This window comes from Terrapene carolina, unplaced genomic scaffold (assembly GCF_002925995.2).
Source record: "Terrapene carolina triunguis isolate 2854851 unplaced genomic scaffold, T_m_triunguis-2.0 Scaffold193, whole genome shotgun sequence".
NCBI classification, from domain to species: domain Eukaryota; kingdom Metazoa; phylum Chordata; order Testudines; family Emydidae; genus Terrapene; species Terrapene triunguis.
Window position 1 is genome coordinate 9,438,794 of NW_020664544.1, and position 12,949 is coordinate 9,451,742.

The 12,949-nt window shown below is 53.6% G+C and overlaps 1 protein-coding gene across 1 annotated transcript in view; it reads right to left on the reverse strand.

Moving 5' to 3' along the window:
• MRC2 (mannose receptor C type 2) overlaps positions 1-12,949 on the reverse strand; it is an 86,508-nt gene that overhangs the window by 37,094 nt on the left and 36,465 nt on the right. The window contains exons 6-9 of the mRNA XM_026654701.2: positions 11,707-11,850; positions 8,623-8,811; positions 6,426-6,580; positions 5,334-5,444 (exon numbers count right to left, since the gene is read on the reverse strand). Coding sequence (XP_026510486.1) covers positions 5,334-5,444; positions 6,426-6,580; positions 8,623-8,811; positions 11,707-11,850 — 599 coding nt within the window. The remainder of the gene's footprint in view (positions 1-5,333; positions 5,445-6,425; positions 6,581-8,622; positions 8,812-11,706; positions 11,851-12,949) is intronic.

Here is a 12,949-nt window from a genome sequence, read left to right on the forward strand (position 1 = left end):
AAACAGATTTCATAGCTCAGGCTGGAACAAGGTTACAGAGAGGTACAGGGTAGCAGGCCAATTATCAGCAGACCATTGATTTCCTTATTGCAGATGACGAAGAGCTAGGGGGGTGGGGGGAGGAAGGGAATGGATTTTTCTTCATTATAATCTGCAGTCTCAGGATCTCATTTCATTTTCTGGCAGTTTTATCCCTTCGCAATCCAGGGACAGCATGATGGTTTGCAACCAGAGGCGTGCTGTAATTCTGCTGATCTCAGAGCTAGGCACGCTTAGGCCGGCCGGGCTGTGATGGGAAATCTCCCCGGTATTAGAAGAACTGGTCGGGGTGATCCACTACGTGGCGTTCTCTGAGTCAGGGCTGAACCCAATGCTCCAGTTTGGCACTAAGGGACCTTGCCCTCAGGGGCACCTTTTTTCAGATCAGCTGTAAAACTGAGGTCCTGAGTACGGCTGGTCACTGAAGATCAAATGGCGCTTTCCCCCCCTGTAAGGAAGGGATATTAACACTGGTGTTCTCACCAACCTAGATAATGATATTCTCCTTTGCCAGTTTACCTGGAGACTGGATTCTTCGTCACTTCCTCTCCTAAGCTGTTGTGTAGCATTACGGTGAGATGTTAAAACAGCTGATGAGATCCACCTTAGAGGTGTCTGCAGTCAGGGGTGGGAGAAGAGATCCCCAGAGAAATGCAGTTTGGGTTCCTTTAGGATGAAGGATACTACAGTAATTTCAGACCACCAGTGCCTTACTGTCATTTGCATAAGGCTTAATCACCTGGGGGTTTTCAAGACTTGGGTGAAACTCACGAACAACCACCTGTGACCGGCTCTAGCCTCTTCTTCCCAAGTATGGCAAAGCACCTTACAAACAGTAATGGAAGGAGCTTCACAGCCTTCACGGGCATCAGGGGAGTACTGTCCTCATTTTACAAGATGAAGAAACTGAGGCAGAGAGTAACTTGGCCACGGCTACACAGCGCGGCCACGGCAGAGCCAGGAACAGAGCCCAGGGAGACCTTGTGTCTCAAACACAAGCACTGACAAAGAGGGCAGGCAGGAGGAAGCTTCTCTGGGGTGCAGGGCAGTGTCGGGGTCCCCTGTGGGGACAGTTGGTTCTTAGATGGAAAGTCACTCAGGGCAGGCCCTTGTGCAAAGAGCCCAGAACACAAAACCAAGAGAGATCAGGCCGGGGTCCCTGCGTCAGGCGGCAGCACCCCAGTAACTGGGTGAGGACGCATGGACAACACAAGGGGTCTGGAAAAAGAAACGTTCAACCTTGGCACGACCCCTTCAGTGCAGGGCAGTTCACCTCCGGCCCCCACCCTGGGCTGCCTGCAGCGCCACCGGCCAGAGAGCCACCCTGCAGCACGAGGGACCTGCCGGCCACAGGCAAAATGACCCCACGGCGGAGACGCTTCAGTTTCCAATTCTGGCTGAAGGAATCTGGCAGCGCTGCAATGCAATTCCCCTCCCCCACGCACCACGCCCCTTCTGTCCGCTTGCAAGCCAGCAGCCTGACTCGCCAAAGCCTCAACTCCTCATCTGCTGCCTGCCTCCCTAATCCCACCAGGATCTCAGTGCATCAAGGGGCCAGCTCCTTCCCCACGGGCAGGCAGCCCAGCCGAGCCATGCTGGAGGGATTAGCGTGTCCCTCCTGATGTCTGGCAGGCTCTGGGAGTTCCCGCTCTGCCGCAGGCCTGCCAAGGCGCGTGGGCTGGAGGGGAAGGTGGCGAGAAGAGAGGGGAGCGACCGGAAAGCCACAGGGGAGGCAGCTGCCGCAGCAGCGTGAAGAAGGCCCGAGGCGGCTAATTGCTCTAGAACAAATGCTGCCCTAGCAGCTGCTTTTAATCCTCTGTGCAGGGTTTTTTATATTAAGCGGCGATTTCATCAGCCCATTTGCACACACACACACACACACACACACACCAAGCCGCAGCAGCCTCAGCGCACACGGATCAAACACAATGATGGGCAAGCAGGAAGGGGCCAAAACCTGCAGATGTCATTACCAGATTCTGGCCCGTCGAGCCATTCTGAGCCCCCCCCCCCCCGCAGGGAACCGCGTACTGCAGCCTCGACTGCCCCCAGCAGCGGCAGGGCTCAGAGCCCGGGCACTGCCCCAACTGGAGGGGCTGCTCTGAAGTCAGCCTCGAATAGCGCTGGGGCATCTTTCCGTGCCAGCCAACCAGCTGATCAGGAAGCACGGAACTCACAGCCCTACCAGGCCACATCCGGGCCATCCCCCTGGCCAGCGCAGGAGCGTTCCCTGCATCCGGTTCAAGAGCTCTGTACAGTTCAGCGTTAAAACGCCTTCCACTGCTTCGACAGAGGGATCAGGGCAGCTCATTAGTCCTCCAGGCAGGAGAGGCTGGGCGTGATGTTGTCAAGTCCCATACTCTAGCAGGAGCAAATGTCTGCATGGCACGACCCCGTCAAAGCCATGCGCCGGGACAGCTCTCATGGGCCAGCGTGAGTCAAGCCCCGTCCTTCCTGCAAACCCTGAGCAAATGAGGATTGACACCCATTTACCAAGGGCCTAGAACTGGACGAGCAGAAGCTGGTGGAAATGCTACGGGATCTGGCGGATGGCCACAGCCAGCTGGTACGGAGTCCCATGTCATTGTTAGCAGCCTTAGTGCCGAAAGAGAGAGGGGGGGTGAGATATAATTATACCTAGCTCTCATCTAGCACTTTTCACCTGTAGACCTCACTGCCCTTTATAAAGGAGGTCAGTAACATTATCCCTATATTACAGGTGGAGAAACTGAGGCACGCCCAAAGTCACCCTGCAGGTCAGTGGCAGAGCCAGGAATAGACCCCTGGTCTCCCAAAGCCCAGACCAGTTCGCTATCCACTAGGCAACACTGCCACCCCATAGGGGGCAACGGTGGAGAAGAAAGAAGTACAATGCCCTGGGACAAATGCAGCGGCCTGACACACCCACTGTGAATGCACCGCAGGAGGAAGCTCCCAGCACCAGGGTGTCAATGGAGGACAAATGAAGAGCGGGGCCAGATTTCCAAGCGTGCGCCCAACGCACAGAGCCCGCGTGAGCCATCTGAGCGGAGCAAGGTGCTTCTGTTCTGAAAACCTGGCCGCCTATTTTGGTGCAGAATCAGGAGCCGAGAGCCCTTCTGAAAATCAGGCCTCTACCAGGGCGGAGCGGTGACTGCTGCAGGAGGGCACCAGGGAAGGGGGAAGTGCCGTTTCTTCCCAGAAGAGTGGGCTCACTTTGGACAGCATGCCCATTCATGGCGGCCCCATTCCCTTGGGCAAAGCAGCTTTGCCACGGTGCCCCTGAGCTCCGGAGTAACCGTAACCACTCCAACCTCATTCCATTCCCTTTGCGGCTGGTCCCACGCGTGCTCTATCCCTCCTCCCCTGCTCTCCAGCCCATCCCGGGGCGGGGATGGGACACCTCTTTTCACCTCTCCTTTGGACACGTCCGGGTCTGTTTATGCCATCGGGGCTCCTTCACAGTGTATGAAGGCACCTTTCAGTCGCCCAGCGTAGCTGTTTTTTCCTGGCTTGAAACCCAGTACTCCTGGCTTTCCGATCCTCTCGGGGCTGCCCAGCTGGGCCAGATGCCTCAGCAGAGGAACAGGCTTTCGGTGAATGGAGCCGGGGGTTGGGGAGGGGACGACCAATCATTTTGTTTGAAACGCAGACCAATTTCAGGATGAGGGCGGGGGTGCATGTCTTACTGCAGCTGGTTTGCCGGTCACTTGCTTTGACAGGGCTAATCGAAGCCTGCCTATGGCCCACACGCCCTAAAATAACAGGGGGGCGCAGCCTCGCGTTAACCACACTACCAGGGAACAGATGGAAGATGGGATTTATCCGGCTGGACTCAAACCTGCTCCCCCCTGCTTGTGCTAGCTGCTCTCGTGATGGGAGCGGAGGGAGCTCAGCCTTTCGCAGGAGGCGCTCTTCTCCTCCCTAGCCAGGATCTATTCCTGTCACCTTGTCCCACTCGGTGGGAGCAGTGGGTCTGGGATTTCAGCGCTCCACCTCCCCCCTGGTAAGACTGCCAGCAAGCAGCCCCACGAGCCCCCTCCGCAGCAGATCTCAACAGCATGGCCGCGTCCCACCAGCCCCGGGCCAGCACACAGCTGGACTGGAGACGCATCTCGGCACTGCACAGCTGGCCTGATGCAAGGGCGGATGCACGTCTGGACACTATGCAGCTGGACAGCACACAGCTGTCAGGAGCCATCTCCCCACAGGCCTGGCCCCGGATCTAGGAGCGCGGAGGGGGGAAGGGCGGGGGTGGGGTTTTCTTCAATTCTCCACTCCTCCTTGCTCGGCTTTAACCTTCTCCTTCAAAGCCCCCTTCTGTAATTCCGGTACTTGGTCCCACCCGCCAGCCAGGTGACAGTCCCTGGGGCTGGACCGATCAGAGACGAGTCAGGGTTACAGCTCTCCGACACCCCTCCCCTGCAGTCAGACAGGAAGTCGAGCTGTCTGCAGCAAAGCCGAGCCCCACACCAGAGCTCTGGAGGTAGCCTGGAGCTGCGCACACCTCACTCGCGAAGTCTGCCGGCTCTGGAGGGCTCATGGGCAATGAGCCGAGAGGCCACGGCCCCACTGCTGGGCCTACAGATCCCGCAGCGCAGCAGTGGGACGACTAGGAAGGAAGCTTTGTCTCACCTCGATGACCAAGGGGTTTAGCTTTTGCATCCCAAGGTCACGGGGGTCGAAGGGAGGGGCCCGGTGTTTCACCGACCTTCACTGGCCCATTTGGGTTTCCTAAGTCCCTCCCTGGTCATAAGAAATGGAGACACCGTCCCTCCAAAGTATGTGCGCATCGCCATTGGCAAAGGACTGCTCAAATAGGCCCCCACAGCCCGAGCCCGGGGGTCCTCTGGGATGACATGGGCAAGCAGGGTGCCTGCTCCGTTCTGAGCCTGTCTGAACTGAAGCAAACAGCAGCTCCTTGGCTTGGTCCTTCCAGTACCACATGGGATTCCCTCCTCTGGCAGCACCCCCCCCAGTCAGGGCCAGCGTGAGGGGGTAGCAAACAGGGCAATTGCCTGGGGCTCCATGAAGCGAAGTTACATCCTATCTACAGAGTCACTGTGGGTAAATGTCATGCGACTGTTACAGTAATTTAGTCTCTAAACGTGGAAATAAATTGCACTAAAGCAGCGATTTTCAAACAGTGGGGTGGCACCCCCCTAGGGAGGAATATTGGCGGGGGGAGAAGGTGATGCTGGGGGACTCAGGCGTCAGCCCTGGTCAGTGGAGCTTGGGCTGGTAGAGGCCCACTCCTTAGTTTCTGCCCTGTACCTCAGCAAGGCTAACGGCGGCCCGGCCCCCAGCCCCCTCACCTTCCTGCAGCCGTGGTCCTCCTCCTCCTCTCCCCGCTGGCTCACCCGGCCGGGCTTCTTACAGATGGAGGGCAGCGTCTGGTTACACGGGCTGTCGTTCCACCTCCCTTCCTGGAGAGGATGGCAAAGAGCAGGTCAGGCAAAGAGTGGATCAAAGCAAATCCAGCTCTCAAAGGACCAGAGATGGGATATTTTCAGTGGCAAGCTTGGGTAAGTCCCACCGACCCTGTGCTTCCTTCCCATGCTGCTCTACATTATCCCATCATTGTGGATCCCCCCCTTCCCTTTATCTGTCCCCGGTACAGGGTCGGATCTTGCAGAGAACCTCTGGTTGGTTCAAATCCAGCTTAGGAGGGAAGTGGCTGTTGCGTGGCCCGTGTGATAGGAGTTTGGTGGCACTCGGTCCGGTTCTCAGTGGGTCGGCTGCCCACGCATTAAAATCACCACCGGAAACGGCCCCCTTGTCAGCAGCCTCTGCAGGAGAGGGCAAGGAATGGGTCGGTCACGGAGACCACCCTCGGGGTCAGGTTTAGGGGACATTGGTGGCACACTGCTGTCTGTGCCACACCCGTACGATGGACACAGAGAGCTCCAGTCTCCGGGGCTGTCGGCACAGAGCTCACACCCATCAATCTAGGCTCGGCAGGATTAGATTTTGATCAGTAAACGTCAGTAAACGCTGATTTCACCAAGCGCACACAAACCTACCGAAAACGATTTCCATCGATTAATAACTGAAATTTACAGATAGGCAAAGAAAGAAAAACACTGCTTGGAAACTTACTAGGGTTTGATGTAAGGATATTTACAATGTATACTCTGACATGCCAGGTTGACAATTTGTGTTTTGATGGTTACAAAGCTTAGCTTTTTGAATCTCAGCATCTACAGTCATTAAATAATTATTGTCTGACCCCCAAGTAATTTCCCGCAGCTGTACAAATACTTAAAAATAAACATCGAGCTCTGTTGAGATTTAAAATATGTATAGATTGAATTCTGCCAAGCTCCAATTACTCCATTCCAGCCCTGCGAATTGGGTAGGAAAGGTCCCACATCCTGTCCCGCTCCTCCTCCGCGATCAGTCCTCACCGGTCCCCAGATGGTCACACAGTCCTCCAGGCTGTCTCGGAAGTTGTTGGGCTCAAAGGGGTGCCAGTACGTGAACCTCACCGGCGTCCCATCTGACCACTCAAAATTCATCTGCAGCTTGAGGTCGTTCAGGCCAATCCAGAGCTCCTCAACATCTGCCAAGCAGAAAGGGGAAGAGCAGGTCAGAGTCCAGCTCTGGTGTCTGGGGTGAACCTCACCCTACTGAAGCACAGTAGCACTTTGGCATGAAGAGAAAAGTCTCCCCTCTCTGAGCATTCATGGATGAGAGGAGCTTCTCACAAGTTACAAGCCATGTTGGCTGTGAGCCGCCTGGGACAGGGACTGGCTTCCTTGTTAGCTGTTTGTACAGCGTCTAGCGCCATGGGGCTCTGATCCTCAACTGGGGTTCTTAGGGGTTACAGATCAATAATAATGGTCAGACTTTCTGAGACATCCAAGGGAGTTAAGTGCCCAGTTTCCAGATCCGAAGTTCTTTTAGGAGCCGTTGACAATCCAAGCCAATGATAACAATATTACATGCAAGACAAATTCATTAAAAGAACATTAGGGTAGCGAAGTCAAACACTCAAAAGTTAGGCCATGCCAGAATTCAGGTTGCCCATACAACCTTCATTTTGGCCCCTTTGTGCGTACTTCCAAGTCTCCTCTGCTATTGTAACCCATGCCAGCTAGATTAAAGCTAACACCAGTATGCCTGCCTGCGCAGCAATCACAGCTTTATTTGCAGGGTAGACATAGCCTGTGTTACTTGGCTGCAACAGGACGTTCTGACATGCCAATGGTGATTCAAAACTCTTGATTAAACTCATCCATTGACCTGGGTTTGGAACATAGGACCCAGTTCGTACTCGACAAGAAGAGTACTTTCAAAAGGATATGCCTTGCCTTGGCTAATAATGAATAAATACTCTGCGTGTCTGTTCTTGTGGGGAACGGTCTGAAAGTGCTTTACAAATGCTTCTCCGAGGTAGGTTATAGTATCACTGCACTCCATGAAAAGCAGCCACCTCTTGGATGGAACGTGGCGGCTATTTAACAGCGCACGGGAACATTATTACAGAGCAAATTTAGGACAAGATGTGTAGACTAAAACTGTATCTAACTGAAACTGTTGGGGGAAGCTTTCCCTAAGCAGGGACCCAATTTGGAATCAGTCAGGGCAATCCCGATTCTTAAAAGAGTGCCAGGAGATCTTTAATAACCACTAGTGGTCCAGGGCCTCAGTTTTACATCTTGTGGAAACAATGCCATCACCAGAAGCACAGTGCCCACCACCATCCCCCTGGGGCATTGGGTCAGTATTGACTCAAAGAGAATGGGGCCATTCCTTTTTATTCCTGATTGAGATTAATGTATCAAATGTCAGTCATTGCCCCAGCAGATAAATGATGCACTTAATACATGTTAAGCGCTTCTTGTGCTGTCTCTGATAGATTCACAAGACGTCAGGGGACGATACTTTCTATAGCACCTTCCATCTACAGATCTCAACCCCATTCACAGATTGAATTAACTACCTTCATAATCCCAGAGTCAGAGAAGTATCCCCAACCCCATTTCTCAGATGGGAAAACTGAGATGGTGGGAGGGACCTTCCTCGGCCACACAACGAGCCAGCATTAGAGCCGGGAATAGAGCCTAGTATGGACCAGATCATGATACCTCTACTCACTCCAAGTAGTATCTTCCTCCACTAGTAGCCTCACTGGGACCACTCCTGGTGCAAGGTATATTACAGAGAGGAAAGACTGTCCAGTAGTTAGGGCACTCAGCAAAAGCAGGTTTAAATCCCTGCTCCAGCCATGGCCTCTCTGTGTGACCTTGGAGAAGTCACTTAGCCTCCCTGGGCCTCAGTTCTCCATCTGTACAATGGGGAGATTAGCCCTGCCCTGCCTCACTGGGGTGTTGGGAGGATGAACGCATTAGAGCGTGAGGGGCTGAGCTAATCATAGGGGCTCTAGAAGTACCTTTGGTAGATATCCCACATGAATGCATACATGTAAAGGTCAATATGAACATGTATGTGCAGCATAGAACCATGTGCCTGTAGGTACCGTGCCAGTGAAGGTATGGGCTCCCCCAGCCACGCACATTCCAAAAGAGCCGATCCACAGCTCTGACCCGGGTCCCTAGCGTGTTCCCAGGTGGCAAGCGTGCAGACCTGCTTTAACCCTACCTTGCTTGATCTGTTTGGTGACAAACTCCAGCTCGGAGAGCGTGTGGATGCTCACCAGGTCCCCACCGCCGCGCAAGCAGGTCTTCTTCGCGTCTTGCCAGCTCTTCTTCTCGCCAACCAGCCGGTAGCAGCTGGACTGGAAGGGCTGCCAGGTAGGCTCACAATCAACCTTCACCTCCGACCAGGAGTCTGCAGGGACCCAGAGCAGACTGCTAAGGAGCCTTGTTGCTAACTCCCCGCACGGCCCCTTCTAAGCCTGTTCTCCTCCACGGTGCCAGTGGCGTCCAGCCACATGAGTGCGGGGTCTGTGTTAGGAATGGCAGAGCCCCCAAGCAGCAGGAGGGTCTGGAAATACACCAGACCGGAGTTCCTGAGCCCTGTGGTTCTGCTGTCGAGGGACAGGAAGGGGAGTCGCACGGATCACTTATGAAGTGGCAACTGTTCCCCCAGCGACGGGCCAGATTCCATCTCCAACTAGCACGTTCTCGGCAATTCCCTCCTCCCCACTCTGAGCGCCCCACTGCCATCCTCCCCGCGAGGAATCTGAGTGCTCCATGAATTCCCCCAGGGCTGCCCCACTTCCCAACTGGCATCTTTACACCAGCACCGGGATCAACTGACTTCACAACAGCTTCAGGGGGTCTTCCTGCAGTTTGACAAGAGCGCTGAGGTTCTCCCTTCTTAGACCCCTTTTTCCTACCCCCACCAAGGGTGTGCAAATCAGTCAGTCCAGCTCACAGCCCGCAGGACAGTAGCGACTGAAAGCTACAGCCATGTGGCAGCTTTTTGCTGGACTATATGTAGGGCCCTATCAAATTCACAGTCCATTTTGGTAAATGTCATGGTCATAGCGTTTACAAAAAAACCTTGAATTTTACGGTTTGAGATATTTAAATCTTAAATTTCACAGTGTTGTAACTGTGGGAGTCCCGACCCAAAAGAGGGTCGGGCAGGGGTTGCAAGGCTATTATAGGGAGCATTGCGGTATTGGCACCCTTACTTCTGCGCTGCCTTCAGAGCTGGGCGGCCAGACAGTGGCAGCTGCTGGGCAGGAACCCAGCTCTGAAGGCAGTGCTGTTGCCAGCAGCAGCGGAGAAGTATGAGTGGCAATACCATGCCACGCCGCCCTTACTTCTGCACTGGGTGCCCGGCCAGCAGCCACCACTCTCTGGCTACCCAGCTCTGAAAGCAGCGCAGAAGTAAGGGTGGCAATACCGTGGCCCCCTCTACAATAGCCAGATTTCATGGTCCGTGATGGGTTTTTCACGGCCGTGAATTTGGTAGGGCCCTACCTATAGGCAATGAGCATGGCGGGCTGCAATCCAGTTCTCAGTGGATGGATGTCCACGTTGCATGAACTGCCACCACCACAATCAGCCTTGTCACATAACTTAGGTTGCTCTGTGTTTGTACAGCACCTAGCGCACTGAGGTCCTGGTCCAGGACTGGGACTCCGAGGGGCTATCACAGTTCAAACAGAATTATTAAAATAGTAATAAAACAACAACAACATGCTGACAGCCCCATCAGAAACAGCAAGAGAAAGGCCACGCTAGTAAGAAAAAAAAAAAATCTCTTGGGAAAACAGATTTACTGAAGGGGGAAAAAAAACCCCACCCACCAGATGAATAAAACATAGAAAATTGAGTGTGAGGAGAAGAGCCAGACACAGCATGGTGCATCGGCTGGTTTATTATTTCTGACACAGCACTATCAGGTAGAAGGTTGTCAGTCAGATCCTGGCGTTAGATGTTCAATATATTTCATGTTGGTTACAAAGCAGCCCGAGTGCCGGCTGTAGGAAAGCAGTGACAGAGCAAGCAGCTGGCTTGGCACACATCTCAGCATGCCTGCCCGGGTGGCAGGCCAGCAACTTGGAGAATGCTTTGAACTCATCATAAGGCGGAGACGAGGCTGAAGCGCTGAGCAGCTGGGAGACCTGACCCACATGGAGCTGAGAACGGAGTCACTCAAGATAACCATCAGCTACAAAGCAGAGGAATTTGTTCAATGATTTAGAGCGCCAGACACCAAAGAAGCCTTCTGATTGGACAGCAGTAATGTCACACCCAGAGCGATAATGCCCCCTCCTCCCCCTGGAATACGATTAAAGCTCCCATTTTGCCTCTTCTGATTTCCATTTCATAATTGCACCGAGCGTCTCTAGGCTGTACCGCTCTGGGGGGAGTTCGTTCTCTTCTTGTGTGGCTGAAAGGTAGGAGGCCAAACACACCTGGGATGTGTAATCACCACCTTGCAGACAGAAGGCAGCGGAGATGAAAGGGGCCTGGAGGAAGGAGGGGAAATGAGTCGCGTTTCCATGGTGCGCATTAGCATTCTGGCAGCTTTCCCCACGTCCTGTACCCACGGTGAGACAAGCTGATCAGCACCCTCCAACACCAGTCACTTAAAGGGGAGCTGGGGGGTTCAGCCTCTCTTAGTGTCAGGCCCTAAGGTCTTACGAAGGGATGGGGCGGATTCTCCACCGCTTTGCACCACGGGTCGTCACTGACAGCTGCACAGAGCGATTCCAAATGGGGGCAAAACCATGTGATATTTAAATATATCCCAACTGGAAGGGCAGAGGCGGGAAATAATCAAAAGAAACCAGTTTGGCAACTTCCGAGAGCTGTCTGGTTTGCGTGATGGGCAAAGGTTCCCGCTGGCTACTGGGGCAGGTCTTGTTCCCTCTGCAGGAGGCGATTGCTCATCCCTCGTCAGAGGAAGAAAAACGCAAGCCGCAGTCATAGACGCAATTTTGTACTTAGGGTTCTCACTAAGCGGCCCTGGGAAGGGAAGTGTGGGAGAGACCGGACCCAACCAGAGGTGCGAGGCGGTGCAGAATCAGGCCCCATCCCTGCCTAGGATCTTAGGGTCTCATACCCAGAGGTGCTGAGCACCCTCGCTTTCTTTTTTCCTCCTTTAAAACAAACAAACAAACCAATACTGACATCTGTGCAGAGTGCGTCCAGGGTTTGGGGGAGGCGGCGTTGTTTTGTTATTAAAGGAAGGAAAAGAAAAGCTGTGGAGGAGAAGAAAAAGAGATCTCTGCATTCTGCAGTGCGGGCAGGCTCTCCAGCTCACCTGTCGTGAATGGATCGGAGGTGGCATTGGGTTTCTTCTTGCAAACATAGGGCAGGGCGATGCTGCAGTCCCTGTTCTGCCAGCCCCCCGAGGACTCCGTCCGGATCACCCCGCAGTTTTCTTCGCTGGGATTGTCAGGCTGGTCTACAAGCAGCAGTTGGGGGTGGGGAGGGGGTGAGAAGGGAAGAGGAAGGGTAGGGAAAATACGAGCATTAGAGCCCATCCCCTGGATGAATACACAGGAGTTCAAACAGAAACCAGAGCAGAGGAGCATGGTCCGGCTAGTGGACACTGCCCGATGCTTCAAAAAAAGGAGTAAAACCCTATAATACTGCTTTTGGAGCAATGCTATACAGCAGGGGAAATTTCTTCCTGACCTCTAAAACAGGTGATCAGCCTATGCCTTGAAGCATAAGCGCCTGGGGCCTCTAAAACCTCAGCTAGAGTCCTGGCAGGTGCTAGTCTCATTCCCTAAAACTTACTAGGGGCTGATTTTCTGAAGTGCGGAGCATCCACAACTACCTTTGAAGTCAGTATTGAAAATCCAGCCCCCTAAACTACCTCCCCCAATAATATCCTGCCACAGCAATTGCCACAGGCTAAATACAGGCAGAGAAAAGCAAGGAGCGACTAAGATGTTGCCTTTAAAATTAATTGCATGCCCCCGAGGGCCTGTCTCATGGAATGCGGTAACCAGGAGCAGACAGTTGGCCTCTATTATACAGGACCATTCGTTATTTTATATTCCATGGCAAAAAGTGACATCAAGATGGAGTTTAGGCTGAGAGTTTGTATCAGTAACTTAGGGGTAAAGATCATTACAGGGATGCTGGAATTATCCCCAAACCAAGCCTTGTGAGCCCAGGAAATCCAGAGTGAACGTTATGTTTCAGAGAAATCCAAACACAGTGAGAGATGGAAATACAGTTAAGGCACCCGAGCAGCCTTAACTCTGCCCGGCCATGCAATAACCACAGCATTACAATTAAAGCATCTTAGTATTTGTGGTCCCAGATTAGATTAGAAGTCAACGGAGCCAGGATTTCACCCCAGGAATTATTGCTGGAGTTCACCTCCAGCATCAGGTTTCATGTGGCATGGAGTTCCATGGAGTCTCACCACAGCACATGGCCCAGACTTCTCTGGTGTCCAGTGGCACACAATTCCATGGCAGCTCCGGGCCCAGGCACTTGGTTCCCTGGCATCCGGCAGCCCTGAGACCCGGTGCCTGGCATGGCCCCGA